We start from the raw sequence: 19128 nt of genomic DNA, 5'->3' as shown, positions 1-19128 counted from the left end.
GCCAGTTTCAACTCCGGACCAGACAAACTGTGGCATAACAGAATTAAATATCTAGCGGAGTACTAAGGATACCATTTATTTTCAAAATCACTAAAAAACCCAAGCAAAACAGTTTATGGCGATACAGATTTACATAAAAGAGACAGCATATCGAAAAATGTACAATCTATTTCATGTTATTGCACTGACTTTTTTATAATATACAAGGCATATTAAACAGTTTTCATTAAAAGAAGTTTTATTTATATAAATAAAAGTGTAAATATACAATATCATACAATAAGTGTATCAGACTAACACACAAAATCTACCTACAGTGGGATCCCCATTTCTCTCATGAGCTAGTCTACTCTTCATCAATATTTTCACTTGTACATTTACATAACCTAAACATAGAAACAGGTAAACATTCCCATCTGGGAACACTTCCTTCAGAATTTGACAAGAACCACTGCAGAACATTAACCAGGGTTAATTTTAAGTGAGGGTCATTAGGAAATATCAATCCACTTAACAGTTTCTTAATACTTATCTGTCCTCATAATATTTTTTTAGTGAGAAAATGATCAAATGTTCCTCCCTCCCCCCAGTTTAGGCCTAATCTCAGAGTTTTTAATGCAGATGCAGTCCCTACAGAAGCTGGAAAGAACTTCAAGGTACAAAGGGCTGCAGAATATGCAACGGCAGTATCGCACCGCTCTCATATCCGGGATGTGTACCCTCAGCTGCCCCAGGCCTGGATGCAGCAAAGCCCTCTACCAGACCTTCTCTATCTAGGAGCAAATTTGCCTTGTCTGGAATGCCTTCAGCTCCCTGGTGAAGAAGTGGTGCATAATTTAATCTCTATTTTTTTGGTCTTCCAAGATGCAGCTGTAAGTCTCTGGAAAGTCGCTGCTCTCTATTTTTTTGGTCTTCCAAGATGCAGCTGCAAGTCTCTCTCCTGGAGTTTGGCCAACACTCTGGTAGGGCAAAGAATCACCACGGAGACTGATATGCAAACAGCAAGGTTGAAAATAGTTGTGAACCTACTGAATACTGATGAACTAATGCAATGTCCTTTGTCATTTTACTGCAACCAGGCTCTCAGAAAAATACCATTTACTTTGTCAGGTGCGTAACAAAAGGTTTACTACATCTGCTTGGTCTAGCCATCTTGTCTGCAACAAAGCAGACACCCATAGTGCATAAATCCTGGGGCCTTTTTGGGGAATGTCACTCCATATGAGATGTCAGGAAATGCTACTGTAATCATATGAACACTGATAGCCTCTGTAAAGATGCTTCTTGTTCTTTAATCAAAAAAAAAAAGGTATTTTCAGGAACAGAAACAATCAAGGTTAAATACTATTCTTTCTCTTGCTCTAATGTTAGTAGAGAAGTGTTATCATTCTACCCATAGTAACTATTGTCAGATTTAAAACATTAAACCTATCTTTTAAATTATAGCCACTACCGAATCACACACAAAAAATCCCCATTTCTGTTTGCTGTTACTCAGCCAACACTTATCTACGTGCATGTAAAATAAAATACTGAATAGTATCTGCTTACTGAAAAATGAAAGTCTTCTAAATCACTCACAATGAACGGTACCTGCAAATAAGCATCTGGAAATATTCACCACGTATCATCTTAAGACACCTCAAATTAACTTCAATTTACAAAATGAAGACTTTACCTTTGAGCTCACACTGGCTTAGGAGTGAGGGAAACAGATGCCTCCCTGCGATGGAATCTCCAAAATTTTAGACTGCGGACTGAAAAAAAAAAGCCACTTCCTAAAACACAATTGTGATTTACCACATTAAAGTAGCAAAAAGTCAGTACTGCACTTGCACGTATTATACGTATACAGGTATGCATTCACTACGCTGCATTAAATTCCACATGCATTTTATGTATCTATTATACACGCTATTACAGTCGGATTTTGGTCATTCCTGAACAAGGCCTCACCATTCAACTGTCATTGCCAAATGTCTTCTCCCTGTTTTTCAGCAATTACGGAATATTGCAGGGGTAACGTCTTTTATGCCATCACAGGCCTAGAACATCAGTGTGGTCCTCCAGCCCCATGTCTGCATCCTCCTGAAGCCCCTCCCACCACGGAGGTGACTGGAGGCCAGGATCAGTCCTGACAGAGCGGCTGAGCTGTGGGTTCACAGGGGACCCAACTCCACAGTCATCTCATAGCACTGAACCTGAATTAATTTCAACAGAAATCCTGCAGGCAATGGAGCTGTAGGACTATGTACAGTATTGCCTTTCCTGTAACCAAAAGCTGCATCTCTCTCTGGATTCACATGCTAATATGTCACTGAAAAAGAGTTAAATCTATTCATTTTTAGGCAAACGTTGCACAGCTTTTCTGTTCATCTGGTCTCAGGTTGCCTCACAGAACTGAATTTTCCTCTGTGCATCACAAGTTGCAGTCTCATGAAGCTGTCACAGAAATGAACCCAAGCGAGTGCTCCACTAATCTGGAAGGAATTGCTCCAAGCACTGTTGAATAAATATAAATAAACTGAACTATAGTATGATCTTGGGGTATGGCCAAATGACAAGCCCAGACCTTTTTGTAACAGCTACCCAGTGTGTTGGCTCACTATAAAAGTAGGCAGCACTTCAGATTTGGACTGGTTCCAGACTGAGAGCTCTTCACCCTGGGCATGTTGGCTGCAAGGAGTCTCCAGCCCAGTGTGATGAACAACCTGAGCACTGTGGAACAAACAACTTGTTCTCAGCTGATAAGGACACTGGCCCATTTCCTCCTGTATGTATTTTATGCTGTTTAGCTATCCCAGATGTAGGAAGAGAAATAACAGAGTCTAATCTTTTGCACCCATACATTCTCCTCCCAACACAGCAGACTATAAGTAACACTCAGCAGCATGGCCTGCTACTGATACCTCCACTGTGAGTAGAGGTGAGAAAGTCCAAACTAAGCGCCCAGGGCACTGCAACCCTTTCTCTTTTGCTGTATCCAACACCACGGTTTCTCCCATCTACACAAACAGTGTTTGGTTTTGCCACCCAGAACCCTCAATATCAGCCCAGTCCTAACGCAGTCGGGCGCACCTGTGTCATCCACACACATCCTCACCCACTCTCACACAAGGAAAAATAAATACTGGACAGGAGAAAACAAAGAAGACCAGTTAAAAGCCACCACAAATACGGCCAGCTCAGATTTAATCTGTTATAATCCCCATTTTTAGATCACCACTTTTCAGCTTGAGTCTTTCAAGTTGGGCAGCCTTAGACCTCTTGTAGACAAATAAAAGCAGCCCAGCTTTCAGACGTACTTAGCGATAGCTGAAGTCTGTGGGATCTGTAAGTGCTCAGCACTTGAAATTATCCCCCTTTTAAAAATATATATATTTTAAAGGTGCTTAACATTAGAAGCCTAAATTTGAAAATTCAGACCCCAATTTTTATCGCCCCCATTTTAATCACAACTAACACTTTGGTGGACAATCACCTATTATTTGGACATGATTTTCTTACAGATTTCTGCTGCATTAATGTCAATTGCTTTCAGATACAAGTTGCATCTAAAAGCAGATTTAGTTGTGGTGGATGCTGTGTTAGTTCATCAATTTTAAGAGGAATTTTCAGCTTTGCAATAAAATGCTCATGTTTTAGGCATAAAAGTTGTGCAAAATTATACTCTTTTTGTCATGCATTTTTAGCAAAACCGCACTTACAAGAATAAAGTGAGATTGTTCCAGACATTCTCTTATTACAACAACAAAAAAGGACCAGACCCTAAGTAAGTGTCCTGAAGTCTTATTACAGCTAAGTGATATAGTACAGTCTAAAACCCATCCTTGTCAATAGGATGGCAACCAACAAGTTCTACTACCAACACTCTGCAGATACTAAAAATATCAGGGACAGGCACAGTGTTATTTATTTCAATCAAAATACTTTAAATCAAGCCCAGGAGAGGTCTTGAAGTTCCAATAAAACTGCCACATAATACAAAATTGTCTCTAACATTTGGCTTCCTTCATCCCCAATAATTAGGTGAGATTTTATGAAGCTCATCACATGCTTGCTCAGTGGTTCTCCAAGGCTCTTAGCACCTCTCTGTAGAGCATTAAGACACTTCTGTGTGACTTTAGAAACAAAGACAGCTTTTAGACAGTTCTAAATGGTTTGTCTTAGCAAGTGTGATTAGATGTAGTGCTTCCATCATACTGCAGTTCTGTGTTTTCTGATTAGTAACTGAACAGGGCCCTCAGGTACAGATTTAATAATGTTCCAGGCATCGTAATGCATGAGGCCAAGTAATGACTTTCCACTAACAGCAAGAATTTCATCTCCAGTTTCTATGTTTCCAGATTGCTCCGCAGCACCACCTAGAAGCAAAGGGGGAAAAAGTCAGCGTTAGGAAAAAAAAAGTGAACCCACCAAAAATGTGCTTTCCACTGTGTTGAACAACAAATAAACCGCTTTTCCAACCATAACAATTTCACTACAAATCACTTACATTCAGCTCAGCTCTAGCAACCTACTCCATGCTGCACCTCACAGAAAAGGTTATTTTAACCATGATAAATCCTTGTTCTTAGAAAATCTGTCTGTTTTTGAAGGAAACAACATAAGTACATGAAATATGCTGGATGTCATCTCTATAGCTTTAAGAAAACCTGGTTAATAAAATAATCATGAAGGTTGTTATGTGTCACGGATGTATTTTCTCAAGTGAAATTTTGACAGGGTAATAAGCAGATCGTGCAACAGATTGTAAAACCCGGGATGAACAAACCAAACACAAGTACCAAACTTAGGAAAAACACACCAGACACAGAAAGCTCCTAGACAGAGACACGCCCTTCACTGCTGATGAAAGTATGTTTTCTGTAATGATAATTAAACTAACATCAGCCATCACAGGGAGGGGAAAAGGGCTGTATGTAAGGATGTAAATGAATGAGCTCAAAAATTAAACATGCCCTTTACCCTAAGAATCACTTTCTAAAGAGGGGAAAACAAACACACACACACACAAAACCAGATAAGCAGTTCAGGAAACACCTGCTTGATTTTTTTCACTGGTGGGAGAACAAATCACTGAAGAGCAATCCTGTAAAAATGCTGTCCACATACAGTTTCATTGAGAGTTTCAGTTTCCTTCAGAAAGTGCTTTATTTTTTGCTAAATATGACTTATAAAAGTCACAGCATAGTTCTGGGATTGGTTTCCTTTCTATGTATGGTTCATATACGTTTAACTACATGCTAACAAAGCATCCAGGATTAGCAGTTTCTGAATACAAACACCACATATTCTTAGCACAAGCTAGTAGTAATATATATATTAAAAAAAAAAAGACAGAAATGGTAAAATTAATAATTGGGCATAAGGGTTGGACTTGATGATCTCCAAGGTCTTTTCCAACCCAGCTGATTCTATGATTCTATAATGCAGGGTGGTGCTTCAGAACCACACTGATTATCTGCACTGTGTGTTTCTCACAAAAAAGAACTAGATAAGGCGTGAATGTCTCAGGCCATTATATAGATTATTGGTCATTATATAGATTATTGCTGCTGTAATCTAATGTCTAAAATAGTGGACAAGCCCAGGAATGAAATGTATCATATTGAGAAAAGCAGATTGCTCCACAAACATTTACTAGCAGATGCAATCCCTAGCCATTCCCAGAAGTGGGGTTTTTTTCTAAAAAAAAGTGGCAAGAAAGGAGGGCCACAAGAAACACCATTGCTTCAAAAACCACTGAATGCAATAATTAAAATGTTTGTACAATGCACAAAAGGAAAACTCGGGTAACATCCACTGTATGCTTGTAGTACCTTTAAATATCCTTTTTACAAGCAAGGGCCTATCTCCAGCAATGGAAGCTTTTCCACCGTCAAGACTGAATCCCAAGCCAGCAGAGGTTTTCAATAATTCAACGCAGATTACATCACTCATATCCAGGTTTGGATCTGTGATAGAACACACACAGCATTTTGTTATGCAGACAACAGTAAACTGCAAGTTGTGTTTGGTTGGTTTTAGTTTTGCTGCAGTGATCAGGCAATTAAGCATTCAGTTCCTACTCAGACTAGGACATGTCACCTTGTTTCTCAGAAGTGGAAGTATATTATTGTAGCCGTGAATGGGAGACAGTACAAAGTGCACAGTGACATTTTCATTTTACGTGTTCAACAAAAACCTGCCAAGGCAACTTATTTTGGCAAAAATTACAGCTAGCAAATTTAGCAAATACTCTGAATGCCAACAAAATAACTGAAAAAGTACAGAAGTAGTGAGTGGAGAGCATCTTTTTCTTTCATTTGTTCCCAACTGCTTATTCAATGAGCCATTTTTTTTTAAATAAGAGTAATGAATGAAATGTTACATTAAGCAAACATGTTCCATCCTCATATGGAAAAATCTGTAATCACTCACTAGGGTGAATAAGTGTTTCTGGTCTCATATCTATAGATATAGTCATCATTTACTGTAGTTTCACCCTGCCTCCTACATAGCAGATATTTTTGAAACACAATAATGCTGTAGCTGACATAAAATACGACTTTGCTTAGGACGAAATAAATCTGCAGTTCTGGAAAACAGGACCCTCTTTGCCCTGTGTGAATGTAAAAATTATGCTGTCTGCATTATCGCAAATTACTGCTACCGTTATCTCAGACAACTTTAAATCTTATCTAAAACATCTGGAGATGTGCTTTGCCTTAAAGGATGGAAATATGTTCTGAATAAGCCAACACTATGTTGTTTATGAGATAACGTTGCCCCCTAGTGCCCGGAGACAGCAGATATTCTGCATTTGTCAGGGTGCAGAACAGAGGGAGTTTAGGGTAGAAAGTGATTCTGAAGTAATTACATATATTATATCCATGGGAGCAATTCCAGAAAGGCTGATCCATTCATTTACAAAGTGCTTTCTATTTTTTTTTAAGCTCTGTCACAAAGTTGCAATCATAAAACTCTGTGTAAGCATAAAACAATAGAAACTGCTACAGAAAAAAAGAACCCTCCAAACAGTAATGATTACAGCCAACAGACTAAAAATGGGGGACTGGCAGCTCCATGTCCCGTTTTTGGAGTGGTCTGAGTTGAGCTGCCCTTGAAGGCAGGGGAAGCCACCTCCCAGGGACACTGCAACAGTGCAGGACTGAAACAGGTCATCCCCTGCTCCGAAGGAGCAGAATACAGACAGGTACTGAAGGGTTTTGGGTCTTAAATCTACAAAAAAATTCAGAGATCTGTTTGTAACACCCTAGGTACTGCTTTCACACTAAAATGCTGTCTTGTTCCTGAGCATTTATCTACTATTCCACTGACACATTTCTGCTTAAACCATTTATCCTTAGTTTCCTGTGGGATGTCTGACTTCAATATGGCTAACTTCCATTTACTGTAATATCAAAATAATTTTTCTATGTTTTTAGCGGAAACAGTATGAAATCTGCTATTACAAAAACAAGTTCAGCCCCTACGCATAATAAACTGCAGAGCATGAGGTTTTCTTTGAGCCTTTTTATTTTTTAAATTATTTTTGGTTGTGTGCTTTCTTGCATTTATCCTGTACTGGAAGAATATGTGGAATCACTTACTTCAGTAGAAATTGGATTAGGCCCTAAATTAGGTCTTCTAAGTTTGTGCCTAGTTATGATAATTAAAAAACCCCCAAAACCCAAACTGAATTTGGGCTCCAAAGAGAACAAATAAAATTTAAAGGTAATTTCATTTGCTCCCTTCAATCACATAACACACAGACACTTTTAATTTAAAACACACGGACATTTTTCCCTTCAGTCTGTTCTGCAAGGGAATCCTTCCAACTGTTCTTGGACAAAGATCATACCTGTTCCTATTTCCATGGAAACATCCTTTCCAGACCCTACAGATTTTCTGCCAGTAGCTGATGTCTCAAGTCTGGAGGAATTGTTTGCTTTGTCTTTTTCCTTCTGGATGACAATGACTGCATATTTGTACAGTCTTGCGTGATGAAGAGTATTCAGGACATCCCCATGGACTGAGTTTGCAAGAGATTTGCCATTGACTGACAGAACAAGATCTCCTCGATGAATAGTCCCTTCTTGAGATGCCACTCCCTTTGAAAACACTCTGTGAACCTACAAGAAAGATTTTAACAAGTACGTTTTAACCTCATGACCCACACAGCATTCTACAGGCCAAGGTGAACACAGACACCCTACCAAAGTTTGCAGTCAGTGGATATCAAATGCACAACATTTGCTCCAGTGAACATCCTTTAAATGTCAAGGACTAAGTGACTGGACAGAACTGCAATTAGGGATGGGGCAATTCAGAGGAAAAGATGCTATTATTGCATCATCATTTCTAAGCCAAAAATAACCAAACCCAGCAAGGGAATATGTAATATCACAAATTACTTACGCTTTCACTGAACTCCTCAAAGGCCTTCAACTAACATATTTCAAGTGACACACAGGTTAAATCCACATTCATGCTACAGCAACCACTAAAACTGTGGTGTGTGACACCCAATCCCCCCCAATTCCCACTGACTAGGACAAGCATCCTGTGGTGTTTTCAAACACACACTTCCAAACATCTGTGCGCAGAAAGGCTCTGACTTACTGCAGCTGTACAATTGTTCACCTCAATTTGGCTGATCAAATACCATGCAAACAGATGGAGAGGGATGATTTAGTGGCATGAAATGCATTCTTCTAGAGGAAAAAACACTCTATTCAGAGTGGATTAAACTTTGAGTAAAACTCTAGCAAGTTTAGATGTGTGTCATTTACAAAAAGGAACTGACTAAAAGACTCAAGACTCGGTATTTAAGGACTTGCCTACTAGGCACTGTAATTTTAGCAGTCAGAATATGGTTTCCCATGGAGACGGTTCTACATCTTCCAGGCAAAGGTTTGAGGCACAAATCTGTGGTCACAATCCTGCATTTTCCTCTAGGAATTTATCCTACTACCTCGATGAACAGTGAAGTATCAGAAGCCTTTTGGCTCCTGTTCCCTCTCATTGCAGGGCCATGTTGAGAGGGGCACCTGCCACAACCCTACAGATCCAAGAAGATAAATTTTCAGCCAATCTAAGCAGGCATTCAAAGCTGGTATAATAGCTTCAGTAACAGATGTAGACATGCAAATGCAAACAGTGGAATACAGGAGTTACGTACAAAACATCTGCTGCTTTCCCTCATGTTATCCTCAGTACCTTGAAGCTCACCCAAGTGTGGGCACAACAGCCCATCTAAGAAGCTCAGAACCCAGTGGTAACCCTAAATCAATCTGGGATCCAGAATCCCAGTAGATCAAGAACATTAAAATGTTCCCCTTCTGAGGAGCATACTTTACACACGCTGAACAAAGAAGATCTGTGAAGAGTAGGAGCTGATGTTTCCTTAGTCTCACAGCTAACAGAATTCAGGAAAAAGACTTCATCAGTTACTCCACCTGAGAGACTTCAAGATCTTATTTTTTAAGTGGAGTCCCAGTCTCCAGGTGAAGAACTCTGTGGGGTGCTACAGTGTTGAGCCCTCCTCTTGCTCACAGCTGCCACTGCAACTGTTTGGGCCAGAGACATAGAACAACTGTATGAGAGAAGTAGATTCCATTCTCTAGACTGTGATCATGTTCTAACTTAATGACAGCTTAATATAAAATACATTTACTTACACTGGTCTTGTCTAAAAGCAAAAACCAGAAGATTCCTACAAGGGCTGCTGCAGGCCCCAAAACTGAGGGCATATCCTGCTTCTAATCTCAGCATTTAATGGATCTCTCTCTTTCAGGGCAGAATTTAAATGCATATCTTGAGTTAAGAAACTGTCACATGGGAGGACACCAGTTTTCTTGGATTTTTCTGTCTCACTGATCTGTTTTTGAAGAGTATCTATGTCACTTTTTATACACCAACATCACGTAATGGGACACACAGTATCTGGTTCAGAATGCTGTATAAGACTTTAAAAAACCCCTAAGAAACACAACCCTCCTTTTTGGCCCACCTACAGGCCTTAATAACACAAAACAAATGTGTGATGTGAATTGCTGAGGTCTCAAAAGATCAGTCTCAGGATTTAAAAAATCGTTGAAAAACTCTGTTGCACAGCGTTTACTTTCAAGGGCTGGGAATGAAAGTCTCCCCTAAAAGACTGCATGCTCTGTTCCTGCATGAAATGCAGAATTTTATTTACATGCATAAGGTTTAGATTGAGCCCATCCCATTCAGTAACAGACTTTTAAAGATTGTAAACATAATTGGTTTCCATCCCCAATAATAAAAATTACACTTCCCAGACACTAATTTCAGTGGCAGATGGTATGCTGCCGCCTCTGAGAGACACTGTTTTATGACTGTGAATGACTTGCAGTGAGACTTGACAAATGAGCATTTGATCTAATCACCAGCCTGCTTTAAAGTGAGCTTTGTAAAAAGATGACTTGCAGCCATCACTTACCGTGACTGATTTCTGTTCCAAATCTATTCCTCCAGCAACACTAAATCCCAGACCAGCTCCTTCTTCTTTGTGCAAGACTACAAAGTATGTGTCTTCTTTGCTCTAGCAGAAAAATGGAGGTGCACGGGAAAGGAAAGAAGAAACACGAAACCAAGATCAAGACCAAGTTCTTACACAAATGACAAATTACCAGTATCCACAGATTATGGCAGGTAAAAAAAACAACTCAAGGTATTGAAACAGAGATATTAAATGTATTTCTCTTCATGCTACAGATGAGTTATCAGTCATCTAGGAGAACTCAGGTGACAGCAAAGGTTCCTTCAGTCAGTGCAAGGCTAGAAGGCAAAGTCAAAATTAGGGTAGTGAAATGGCATTAAACCTTGGACAGCCTAATTTTCACAGGCTGTAATCAATTTTGCACTGCTCAATATTTTGCAGTCAAAAGATAATACTTCCCATACACCTTTCTGGACCTTTCTCTTCAGGGAATTACTAATACTTTTGTTGTCCCAATTCTCCTTCCTCTGGAAAGGCAGTTACATAGATGTAATGCAGGGCAGTTGCATTAACCTCTTCTCAGCAGAGCTGGACAATCTTGCAAGGGGCAGTGGCTACATATCAAAAGCTTGAGAGGGTCAGATAGGACAGCAGAAAAAACTGTTTCACTTGGGAACTAAAAATAAGGAGCCTATTAGTGATCTAGACAGGACTAAGATGTGCTGTTGTAAAAATGGGAGCATCCAGCACAAAAAGGATTGGTGCAGGATTACACCAGGGCTGAACTTGGTTCTGGACCAGAACAAAGGTATAAAGCTGATTTCTTCAAAGTGATGGCCTGCTGCCAAAATACAGAACTGTAGAATCACTGAATACCCTGAGTTGGAAGGGGCCCACAAGGATCCTCAAAGTCCAACTCCTGGCTCTGCTCAGGACTACCCCAAGAATTCCACCATGTGCCTGAGAGTGTTGTCCAAGTACTTCTTGAACTCTGTCAGGCTTAGTGCTGTGACCACTGCCCTGGGGAGCCTCTTCCAGTGCCCAACCACCCTTTGGGTGAAGAATCTTTTTTCTAATACCCAACCTAAAACCTCACCTAGCACAACTTCAGGCCACGCCCTTGGGTTCTGTCTCTGGCCACCACAGAGAAGAGATCAGTGCCTGCCCCTCCTTTTCCCCTCCAGAGGAAGTTGTAACTGCAATGAGGTCTTCCCTCAGTCTCCTCTTCTCCAGGCTGAACAGATCAAGGGACCTCAGCCGCTCCTCATACGGCTTCCCCTCAAGGCCCTTCACCATCTTCGTTGCCCTCCTTTGGATGCTCTCTAATAGCTTTATATCCCTCCTATACTGTGGTTACCAAAACTGCCACAATATTCCAGGTGAGGCTGTCCCAGTGCAGAGCAGAGCAGGACAATCCCCTCCCTGGACCAGCTGGTGATGCTGGGCCTGATGCCCCCCAGGACACGGTTGGTCCTCTTGGCTGCCAGGGCACTGCTGGCTGATATTCAGCATTGAACTGATGACATCGCCACCGACCAGGACCCCCAGGTCCCTTTCCGCAGCACTGCTTTCCAGCATCTCATTCCCCAGTCTGTCTGTACACCCAGTGTTGCCCCATCCCAGGTGTAGAATCTGGCACCTGTCTTTGTTAAAACTCATATAGTTGGTGACTGCCCAGCCCTCTAATTTGTCAGGGTCTCTCTGCCTTTTATAGAGTGAACAGCACCTGAATTTGCCATGAGAGAAAAGCAGTCCCATCCAGCAAGTCTGGCACTGTGTCACAGAGACCATATTTTGTGGTGTGGGGGGAACTATAAGAAGGAATTTGGGAGCAAAAGGATAGTAACCACCTGTGCACAGAGCATCAGACACAGGGAGCAGAGAGCAGGTTTCTCAGCTTTTCCCCAGGATCCCATCCAACATTAGTAATTTCCAGAAACTGCCAACACTAAAATTAATGGCAAATCATTAGAAACCAACCTCTTAATCTATTTAGCATTAAATGCCATATTTAGACCACTAAACTGAACACACTGACTCAGCATTTGCCTTTTAATTTTGTTTCAAAAGGCACAGGGAACCACAGATTATGAGGAAGTCAAATTCTTGCTCTAACTGCATGTTTTTTGTCAAATAGTGTCTGTAGATTTCCTCCAGTAGAGGCATCTCTGCAATACATAGAGTTAATGTCAGAAACTGATGCCACCCTGCTCCACATCACTGATCCATCAGCACTTGGGAAGAGAAGAGCAGCCAGGGCTGAACATCTTTGTCCACGGTGTTTTGTATATGCTAAGACCCTTCTCACCTATGCTCAAGTGAGAACACCTTTATGTCAGGCTAGAAATACTAAAATCAGTTAAGTATCTAGGCTAGCCCCTTTCCAAGTGCAGTGAGGGCAATGGAAACATACACGTATCTTTGACTCTTAAGTACTTTAGCAACCCTTTTTATTCTAGAGGTAAGGTTCTTTCCAAACCTTGATACCTCAATTTAATTTGCTTACACTTGGGGAAGGAAAACAAAAGAAAGTCAGAGACTCAGATGTTAAAGGAGTTATCCACGTTATCCATAGACCATATGTCCTGGACCAGTCAACAAGACAGTCTGGATGCTGGGTTTCCATTGCCGAAGTTATGCGTTCCCTCCCTCCCTCCCCAGCACTCAAAGGTGCCCCTTGCCAGCACACATGCAATTGGGCACAGAGACCCGGCTATGGATGCTCACTTCTTTACCTGGACACACAATGGGCAAATCAGGCCTCCAGAGTTCACCTCTGTTTAGAATGTTAGCCAAAGATACCAGTCATAAAGACTTAAATAAAATGTCTTTTTTTTTGTATAAGTAGCACTTATTAAATGTTAACAATAAATTCAGCACTGTTCAGAGCAAAAGATGATGACAAACTCTTCCCGAGGAAGCTCTCAGTCCAAATCAGGCAGTCTATCTCATTTTTCAGCAACTGCATAACTATGAAGAACTGTTCTATTGTACATTCAAAATCCACGATTTGAATAGCATAAAATTTTCCAGCCTATGTGCCATACTAGTCTTAAATATGGATAAGAAACTATGCAGACAAGGAGTGCATTCCAAAAAGCATTCAGTTTTATAAATATTTGAGTTCTCGGGCTTTGAAAAGTGGCATAAATAAATAATCTCTCCAAGACTCCATGCAAAATACTTTAAAGAACACTTAATTACCTTCAGCCAGTTGTACAACCCAATCCTAATTTTATCAGTAAACCTAGAAAACCCTCTTGGCTCACCAAGCTTTGGAGACTTGCATGCTTTACGTATGCTGTCCTCAGGAAGGAGATAAAGCTGGATATTTTAGGGAGGTCCTTTTCCTCCAAGCCTGTTCTACGTTTGAAATAGCAGTCTTTGAGAATAAGGCTCAAGAACGCTCTAGATGCAGCTCACCCAGCAGTTATGCAGACCAGTTTCCCTTCCAGTGCTGTCATTATTTTATCAACTTCTGTTCTGATTTAAAAAGGATGTGCTTGTATCCCACAAACAGAAACACTGAAAACAAGGAAGCAATGTTCTGGCAGTCATTTCACTTTGGAGGCCTTCTTTAAAAACCTAGATAATGAAGCAGGTTATCTTCATGCAGTAGCCAGTTTCCACAAAAGAGAAGAAGGTCACAGGTATCTCTTAAAAAACCCACTAGCAACTACTTTCTAGTGTTCCAAGTCACCAATTCAGCATTAAACAAAATAAATTCAATTTCTGTGATTGCAGTGTCTAACAAAAGGCTGGTGCTTCCAGGCACAGAGAGGAGCAGACCTTCCCTTGCACAGTGGGGGAACTGAGTTTGACCCAGATGGCTGGTGGAAAGTTAAATTCTGATGTGCAATTACTGACAGACCCAGATGGAGGCATACTTCTCCACTTAAAGTAGGTCTATTTATTGTGATTCAAAACTGCCTTTGAACTTTCATATAAAAAAAAGCCATTCAAAATTATTATAGGTTTATAGCAGGCATTCAACAACCAGCATTAGTAAAGCTAACATCAGCTGCAGCAGATAGTAGTAAGCTACCACAGGACTACTGGAGGAGCTTGGAAACTGTTTGGAAAAGATTTTATCTGCCATAAAGAAAACCCTTAAATATCTGCCAATAACCTAGTTTTATCTTCTCATTTTTACCTTTACTTGTGCTTTGACTTCTTGGAGCACAGCAGCAACATCACATTTTGGTACTACTGCCGACAAAACAGATTGCAGTTTTTGCTGGTCCAGGCTTGAGACAAGTAGCTGATCCAAGCTAAAATTAACATAAAAAGATAAAAGAGCTTTATATTTCTCGGCTGTACAGAGATACATTTCAGGTATACAGTGTAGGTTGCATGAGGATAAATGATAAAGCAGAAATCTTAAAACCTAGTAAGAAATGGGATAACTGGGAGAATGCGAAGGGGCAGAGAAGACTATTTAAGAAAAACTCTGAAAATCAGTCCCTGTTTTGTTCCCCTCATCCTTCTCCAATGGTTTCAGCAACAGACATTAAAAAAAGAGAACGCTTCTGGCAGGACGACGACCCTATTTGTAACCACAGGCTGTGCTGGCAGCCAGTGCTGTGCAGCCTCCCCTCCACCACTGCTGCTGTTCTGTAATGGGGCCAAAAACCAACCAACACCAGCTAGAGGGGATAAGGAAAAGGAGCACTTCTAAGCCAGGATAAAATGTTTCATCATGTACTGGAACACAGTTGCTAACAGACAGCAGCATGGCAGCTCCAAGGCATCAAGAGCATGAATGACACCCTGAACTGTGAGGGGACAGAGGGCTGGGGCCACAGATGAAATGTGCTTTGGGCCAGACTTGGGGCAAAGTGGAAGTTCTGCCTTGGGAAGGGCTTGTGGGGATGAAAATGAAACACTGGTAGGAAAGCTGACACCAACCTGATGGACCAGCTGTTTTCCCCATCCAGAGAGCTGCCATGGGGCACGTCATCATCCGAGGCAGAACCCGGCGTTCCCGACCCACTGTCCCGGGGGCTGCAGGCACCCATTCCCAGCCCGGCTGCCTCTGCAGGGCCGCAGCGGGCTGGCAGAGCTGCCCCGTTCTGGCCAGGTGTGCCAAAGGCTCTGCGGGGTGTGATTTCCAGCTCCGTCTTGAAGCAGGCAGGCTGTGGCGGGCCCGAGAAGCCCTCTCCACACAGCTTGTCCAGGTCGGGCATACTGAGGGCTCTCAGCTCCCGCAGCCTGGAGCGGGACAGCAGTGGCCGCCCCAGGCCCCGGCTGCGGCGCACCTGCGAGGTCGAGGTGGGGAAGGCGGCCACGTCTGGCCCAGCGCCGCCCTCTTCGCTCCTCTGGGGCTTTCTGTGCCCTTTTCCACCCTCAGCCACACGCACGGGTTCTGCGCTGGGGGGAGACTTGGCCGTGGCACTGGCGGGGCTGGGGCTGCTGCCATAGGAACTCAAGCTGCGCCGCAGCGCCCACGGAGTCTCAGCAGTGCTGGATGGGGCGGCCAACCCACCACACGACCTCCTGGTGAGGGGTAACCTTGCAGACGAGCATATATCAATGGCCTTCACAAAGGGCCGGTCAAAATTTGCCAGGTTTTCAAAGGATTTGATCCTCTGTTTGACAGAGAAGGATGAAATAGGGTCATGCGGCCAGTTCAGTTCATAGTAGTAGTAATTCCTCCTGAAGCTCCTCAGCTTATCGGCAGTGGGGTAGCTGATGTCACTCACTGAGGGGGACATGTCATGAACCTTCTGGGCACTTTTGGAGGTGTACGCCTGCTCCTTTCCACTCTGGCTGTTCGGCAGATTCAAGTGAACTACTTTTAACATCCCCTGGGGGTGTTTCTCCCCCGTAGTGTGACCCTGGGGGCCTTGCACAGGATGACCCTCTGTAACATGGCAGTCCTCCTTCAAGTGACCTGATAACTGGGCTGGCATTGAGTAGGTCCTTGTCACAGGTTTTGACAAGCCACAGAGATGTCTGTCTCCAGCAGCATCTGCTTTTGAGAAATACTGCATGGTCCCCATCTCCTCAGTGAGCTGAGGTACTTCTGCATTCACCTCTTCCGTTTTCTCTAGCAATGGCAGCTGCAAAAATGATGCTGGTGAGGAAGAGGCAGAGGAGGAGGAAGAAGGAGATGATGAGGAGGAAAGCTTCACCTCAATGAAAGTGCGCTGGATCTCCTGCCCTTCCAGCTGTTCCTGGTGAACTGAGGGGGACCTCGGTGAAGAAGAACAGCCTCCAGCAGATGGTACTACATTTTGCAGATCTAATTGCCTAAGGTCATCTGCACTATAAATGATCTTGATTGGGTTCAGGCCTGTTTCAGGGTTATCAGTCCTCCCTTTCACATATTCAACTTTTGGTATCCCCTGAGGAGGTGAAGTGACTTTGGATTGACTGTCCCCGGCTCCGAAATCATCTACCTTAGCACTCTTACCCTGACATCCCACAGTAGAAACCTGCTTTTCTTTTGGCTTTCCCCATGTTAGCTCCCCACAGCCACATTTCATTTCACCGCTTGCTGTTGGGCTGCCAGTACCATTCAGGAGAGGCAAAAGTGAATCTTCAGAAATGACCAGAGATGGTTTATTTTCTAGCTCTGATTTCAGAGTCCTTGAGGCTGCAGAAATGCTCCTGCCAGGATCTGGATTTGTAGGTGAATTACGGGACAATGGTGTTTTCTTTCCCAGGAGTTTGGGAGACAGCTGTGGAGAAATAGAAGCCCTTTTCTGATCAGCCCCATTCACTTTGGTAGGATTAATACCAGAAGAATCTGAATTTGTCTTTGTTTTACTTTTGATGGTGAACCCTTTTAGCTTTGGTCCTGCTTTGGTCTTCTGATTATTTAAAAGGGTGTCCATTATACTTTTTTGTGCCATTCCCTTAGACTCCTGACAAGATTTTTTCTGTGAGGATGGGCTGTGCGGTACTGCAGCTCCTTTGCAATGATTTGTGCCTGAGTTTTGGACTTTCCCATTTGAAGTCCTTCCTGAAGTCACAGAGTTAATTTTCTCAATTTTCCCTGGCAAGTCATGAGTTGCATTAGCCTTTGGATCTTTAGATCTAGTGGGAAAGGGTGACCTGAGTGATATTCCTCTTGTTGACGATGCATTCATATGATTGCTGTCTGTTTTAGACAAGTTGGACAAACTGCTGGTTTCTTTCTTCACCAGGCAATAACTAACAGCATGATTACAGTCATCAACCACTTCTTCGCTTTCAGATTTGGATCTCTGCTCATCATGATATCCTTCTTTCTCGAGCAAGCTGTTCTCCAAGACACTGACATTTCTAGCAGAGCAAAAGCTTATCTTTTTGCAGTGCAGAGACCCTTCCTCTTCAGTGGATTCACAGCATTTCATATGTCCCTTACTCTTCCCCAAATCCATCTGTTCTTCTGTACGTAAGGCACCATTGTTACAGAAAGAGTAAACTTCAGGGATATTGGCTGAATTCTTTAGGATGTCTTTTTCTGTCAGGAAAACCAAGGAAGGAGAACACAAGGATGCAGAGGACACATCTGAACACTGTGAGGGGCATGGAGTGGGACCACTATGATCTTCCAAACCTAGTTTGTTGATGCTTGTCTCCAGTGACCCACACATTGCACAGCCCTCAGTTTGCAAAACTTTGCTGCCGTAAGGGTGCGGTGGGGACAGTGAGGACGAGCTTGTTCCAGGTGTGAGATGCTGCTCCTGCACAGGCTTTTGCAGCTCATTGTTTGTGCAGCAAATCTCAATTTGCTCCTCATCTGACTCCACTACAGTGCAGGCTGCAGGGACACTAGCAGCAGCACACTGCCCAAGCAACACCTCACTAGCACCATCAAAGGTTTCTGTGACAGACTCTGCGTCCGAGTGAGAATCCTCTGCAGCTCCATACATAGACTTTGGAAACGGGTCACTCCTCTTACCTTCCAGAGAGTTTGCTGCAGGCAACTCGTCCTCATTTAAACTGCTAAAATTCCTAGAATAGTTATTTAAAGAGTTTTTATTCACAGTAAAAAGTTTGCCTGTGTTAATGGAGTCCAACACAGACAGCCCCAAAACTCCTTGTGCATTCGTTCCGCAATTCACAGTTTTTTCCAGCGGCTCCTCCTTGGCTGCTCGTGGCTCGGACCCGGGGCAGCCTTCGTCGGTGCCGCAGCAGCACATCGTGGTGTACTCATCTCGGAGGGGGCTTTCTGCCCGCGACGGGGTGCGCGAGGCCCTGCTCTCGGGGGCGCCCATCTGGCTGAGCAAGTCGTCGATGTCGGTGACAGGGATGGCAGCGCAGTCCTCCTCGCGGCTGCCTTTCGTGGTACCTCTGTGCACGTCTTTGCTCGCGGCATCAGGCGGCAGTGTTGCTCTCTCCGCCGCGCAGCAGCCGCCAGCGTTTTGCAAACCTGCTCTTTCTCGCTTCCCAGCACTCGGCTCTTCCTCACTTGCGAGGACGCTGTTGACATTGCCCTGATTTTGACTGTCTACCCCTGGAGACAGGATGAGGTTTGTAAATCTGCTGACAGCTGTATCATGATAAAAATAAAAAAGAATAAAAAAAAAAAAGAAGCAGCAAAATCCTGTCAGATATAAGAAGTGATACAGAAAACACCAGGTTTTATTACAAAAACAGACACCCACGTAGTCAGGCTACATGTTTTCCTTTTGCTCTGCAATCCTCCCCTTCTCTAATGGTGTTTACAACAACTCAAATTAATCATA

At 42.8% G+C, this 19128-nt stretch overlaps 1 protein-coding gene across 3 annotated transcripts in view; it reads right to left on the bottom strand.

The window, feature by feature from the left end:
• Positions 1-1292: 1292 nt before the first annotated feature.
• PDZD2 (PDZ domain containing 2) overlaps positions 1293-19128 on the bottom strand; it is a 137691-nt gene continuing 119855 nt past the window's right edge. For all 3 annotated transcript variants that reach the window (XM_018077291.3, XM_025895625.2, XM_025895626.2), the window contains 6 exons: positions 15359-18932; positions 14604-14721; positions 10451-10552; positions 7847-8117; positions 5823-5957; positions 1293-4364 (listed from right to left, as the gene is read on the bottom strand). In XM_018077291.3, coding sequence (XP_017932780.3) covers positions 4198-4364; positions 5823-5957; positions 7847-8117; positions 10451-10552; positions 14604-14721; positions 15359-18932 — 4367 coding nt within the window. In that variant the 3' untranslated portion in view covers positions 1293-4197. The remainder of the gene's footprint in view (positions 4365-5822; positions 5958-7846; positions 8118-10450; positions 10553-14603; positions 14722-15358; positions 18933-19128) is intronic.

The sequence above is a fragment of the Manacus vitellinus genome, unplaced genomic scaffold (genome assembly GCF_001715985.3).
Source record: "Manacus vitellinus isolate BGI_N305 unplaced genomic scaffold, ASM171598v3 scaffold_36_pilon, whole genome shotgun sequence".
Lineage (NCBI taxonomy): Eukaryota > Metazoa > Chordata > Aves > Passeriformes > Pipridae > Manacus > Manacus vitellinus.
Note: the sequence above shows the minus strand (reverse complement) of the source record. Positions and strands in the feature narration are given on the sequence as shown.